This window comes from Sinocyclocheilus rhinocerous, unplaced genomic scaffold (genome assembly GCF_001515625.1).
Source record: "Sinocyclocheilus rhinocerous isolate Xijiao unplaced genomic scaffold, SAMN03320098_v1.1 scaffold358, whole genome shotgun sequence".
NCBI lineage: Eukaryota > Metazoa > Chordata > Actinopteri > Cypriniformes > Cyprinidae > Sinocyclocheilus > Sinocyclocheilus rhinocerous.
In genome coordinates, this window is record NW_015650700.1 from 985,679 (window position 1) to 990,087 (window position 4,409).

At 41.2% G+C, this 4,409-nt stretch overlaps 1 protein-coding gene across 1 annotated transcript in view; it reads right to left on the bottom strand.

The window, feature by feature from the left end:
* Nucleotides 1-4,409, bottom strand: part of LOC107712326 (dystonin-like) — a 120,240-nt gene that overhangs the window by 52,812 nt on the left and 63,019 nt on the right. Inside the window, exons 46-49 of the mRNA XM_016517550.1 lie at nucleotides 2,273-2,396; nucleotides 1,494-1,702; nucleotides 844-1,161; nucleotides 54-62 (exon numbers count right to left, since the gene is read on the bottom strand). Coding sequence (XP_016373036.1) covers nucleotides 54-62; nucleotides 844-1,161; nucleotides 1,494-1,702; nucleotides 2,273-2,396 — 660 coding nt within the window. The remainder of the gene's footprint in view (nucleotides 1-53; nucleotides 63-843; nucleotides 1,162-1,493; nucleotides 1,703-2,272; nucleotides 2,397-4,409) is intronic.

The following is a 4,409-nucleotide window of genomic DNA, read 5'->3' on the forward strand; positions in this document are numbered from 1 at the left end:
GACTCTCCCATAGACAGCAAGGTAACTACCACGTTCAAGGTCCAGAAACTTACCAAGATGATCTTTTTTGCACAAAGAAAACACAAATAACGACTTTATTCCACATTTTTGTCACTATTGCGTCACTTGTGGACGCGCGTTCACGACAGTATCATGACGCGAGCGTGTGGCGGCGCTGACCCGGATCTGGGTCAGTAACTTTACAGTTGAACCACTGATGTCACACGTACTACTTTTACGAAGCTACGAGAATACTTTTTTTGCGCAAAGAAAACAAAAACGTCACTATTGCGTCACTTGTGGACGCGCGTTCACGACAGTATCGTGACGCGAGCGTGTGGCGGCGCTGACCCGGATCTGGATCAGTAACTTTACAGTTGAACCACTGATGTCACACGTACTACTTTGTCGATCATCTTGGTACTTTTCTGGACCTTGAACGTGGTAGTTACCTTGCTGTCTATGGGAGGGTCAGAGAGCCCTCATATTTCATCAAAAATATCTTAAATTGTGTTCCGAAGATGAACGAAGGTCTTACGGGTTTCGAACAACACGAGGGTGAGTAATTAATGACAGAATTTTCATTTTGGGTGAACTAACCCTTTAAGGTGAGTCACCAGTATCTTTAGTCTGTATTCTTAGAAGAGAAAGTCTGTACTTCTTAGTGTTTATATCCACTACAGGCCAATTTTGTCAGCTTTTTGGAGGACACATAGGGCATTCAGTATAGATTTTGACCTCAAAGCTAATTGACATGAACCAAAGCCATAAAACTCCAATCAAAATATGTAGTTCACTGGGTTTAGGAACAGTGCAGTCACGTTTAGTGAGTGAGCAGCATACCTGGATGAGCTGGGAGAGCTCAGCGACGTTCTTTCCTGGCCCGTCTGTCTCGGAGAGAGCCTGTGAGCTCTTCAGTACAAACTGCTGCACCTTCTCAAATGTCTTCTCAAACTGCTCCACCTTGTCTCTGAGCTCCTCCATCTGAGCCACCTTCTGCTTGTGCCGCTCAGAGGCGTCAGTAAACCGCTGGGACAAGCCCTCCATCTTAGCCTGCAGGAGGACGGCAGCGGCCGGCTCAGCGCTCTCCACAAACTTCTTCACCTTTGCCTTCATGGCCAAGATGCTGCTCTGCCTGCTGGACATGTCCTGCTCCAGAGCCTGAAAGAAATGGACGTAAACCTTTTTTGTTCAAATGAAATATTGAGTTCAATATTTTTTTTAATGAACAGGGACAGTTTTGAATACAGGTTGTCTTTAAGTTCTTTTTTAAAGGGATACAATGGAACTGAATGGGATCCAAAATAGTTTGGTTACCAACACTCTTCACAAAATCGTTTTATGTTCAGGTTCCAAACAGGTTTGGAACAACACGAGGCGGTATCTTCATTTTTGGGTGGACTATCCCTTTAATTACACAGTTTTGTCTGGTATGCTTATACTATGTGGTTGCATATTAGCTTTCTTTGGATGACAGGTCAAAGGTCACATACTGCCTCCTTGCTAAGAGCATCTGCAATAGAGCTGGAGTCCAGCGGCACTTTTGCCGTCTCCTTCACGCTCTCTTCCACCTTCTCCATCCAGGACATCATCTCATCCAGGCCGTCCTGCACACTCAGGGAGCGCGTCAGAGTCACCTGCAGCTTCTCATTGCGGTCACTCACTGACTTCGACAGGTTGTCGTATCTCTCTATGATGTCATCTACAAACAGAAACGTATTCAAGTTTTTCTTCCCAAAATCGTAGTATGTGTTATGCCTGTTTCACACCGTAAGCTTGAGCTTCGCGTCAGCTTCATGTCAGCGTAACTGCAGACTCGTGAGAGTATTCACACTGGAAGCGTTTGTACAGCGTCACAGCAGCGGCTCCAAAGCTACATATTTCTTTACAAAGACAACTAGTGTTCTTGTTTTTAGAAGTTGGTCATTTATAAACTTGTTTATTCTGCGCATTTTTATCACTTTTTGTGTGAAATCATATTTATTTTGTCCATCAAAAGTGTGTCAATCAAGCATCACTTCACCGCTGCTCACGCGACACTCCTGCTTGATGCTCACTTGTTGCTCCTGCTCCCGGTGTGAGTGCACTCATTTGTTAACATGCACGCCAAAAGAATATGTGCCGCTCACGCTTGCGGTGTGAAACCGGCCTTATACTGTGTTTAATTTATCATTTATTTTTATCCTAAAATAGGCTTTTTTTTTCAGAAGTCCTATGCTTCTGGTGTGAAATGTGACCCAGGCATGTTTTTGTGAGAGTGATTTTGACTCACCCACTGTCTCCTGAATCTCCTCTGGATGGGACAGCAGGTCTCCCTCTGCGCTGATCAAAGCATCAGCTGTTTTTCTCAGCGAATCCACCGCAGCCTGACGGGACGTTGTTTGCCCTTGAAGACTCTGGAACAGACCAATGCTTATTACAGTTCACTAATAGAAGTGCAGTCTACTGACTGATTATCTTAAAAGCACAACATCAGTGGTGTGTGATCTATATCCATATCAATACGCCATATGACACAGTGACATTAAAAAGGCTGAGTTGTTTAGCATAAGGACATATATAGTTGTACTATACATCTCTAGAGAACAGTAATGCAGCATGAATACATTTCCTCTGTGTGTATCTGATCTGACTGCTGCTCAGCTGAATCTGCTCTGAGTGCATCATGGGAGAAGTAATCTATTTAAGTGTGATTAGCATTGTCTGCTTCTGTATCCACTTTTGCAAGAGCAACTAGCTATAATACCCCACAAGCAAATTAAATCTGAGCTACTGTAAGTCATTTGTGCTGTGGCATGCTTTAAGGGCTATAAATACACTGAAAAAAAGTTAAATTTGTAATTGTATTTGAAATAGAATTGTAAAAACATCAGAATAAACATCAAGGTCTTTCAAAGCTGTCTTTCTTTATAGTAAGTAAACTAATTTAAACAGACTACCATTTTTTTTTTAAGTGAAAATAATACTTTCATAGCTAGTTCAGCTTTTTTATGGTGAAATTAAATTGCACACACACACACACACACACACATTTATATATACTGACCAACATTAAGTAACTTTCTGACTTATGTCTAACAAAAATTTTATTTTATTTTTTTCTCTTTTGCAGTGAGAGTTTATGCTATCATGAGTTTCAGATGTATGTAGTGGCATTGTTATATTTGATTATATTTAATATAAAAATTCCATGTGATCGTTCAAATGAGAATGAGAATGACATTGTTTGTAACAATGTATATAGATTGTTTGCCATTTGGTAAATGTTAACCAGGAAATAAACAGAAACAAAGAACGCACAAAGATCTCTGGCAGATCTCCGCTGTTTGGACACATACAGCTACATTATAACTGCGTCATAATTCTGTGAACTGAATATAACGAAGTGGCTTCAGAACAATTCAGTCGAGATCAGCCCTCCCTACATGAAGGAGTGTGACGTCAGTAAGATCAAGCATCTTCATCACATCTGGATATTCTTCACTCTCCATTCATCTGAATGTGTCTTCATAAGCTAAGCTAAGTTTTCCTTTTATGCTCATACTTAAAAGTTAACAGGTTATTGGCAACGTGCTTGTTACGTTGTTAGTCATTATTGGAACATATACTGTTTTATCATTGTTCTCGTTGTTTGGCTATGCTGCTTTTTGTGTATTATTGGAAACATACTTGTTGCTCAGGTTTTTGGGTATTGCCAATAGCCTGCAGTTAAGGAGACAACGATCTTCATGTAAGCTAACCGTTATACTCTATTTTGTTGGGGGGATAATAATTGAGCATCATTCTTTCCTCTCATGGACTATTCAAAATTTTGTCTGTTGTACATCAGTTTTGTATTAATATCCTCACCAATCGCCTTACCAGAGAACAGAATTCCTAATTATAATTGAAATATGCTTTCTCTGCTGTGCTGAGACAAAAGTTAAGATTGGACAGAGAATCAGTAGGGCCTTGACAAAGACTGGTCCATGAGAGTTGGAGGTGCACAGACCAATGTTCCACTGATGGTTGGAGGACAGCTGATTGAGGAAGTGCTGCAGTTTATCTGATCGACCAGTATAAGCGGCTTGATTTGGAAGTGGCTTCAGAACAATTCAGTCGAGATCAGCCCTCCCTACATCAAGCATCTTCATCACATCTGGATATTCTTCACTCTCCATTCATCTGAATGTGTCTTCATATGATATATAAATTCATCCGTACTCACACTTGCCTTAGTCTGTCACAGACATGCGCTTACCCTCCTCCATCCCCAGCTCCTCCTTATACAGGCACACTAGACGATTTTAAGGCCCATTTTAAGCCCGATTTGCATCCCCGAACGATCGGGGATGGCCTCATTGTCGCAAACGATTTTTTTGTCCAAAAAAATCCTATATTGTGTGGTGTCATTACGATTATTTATCTGC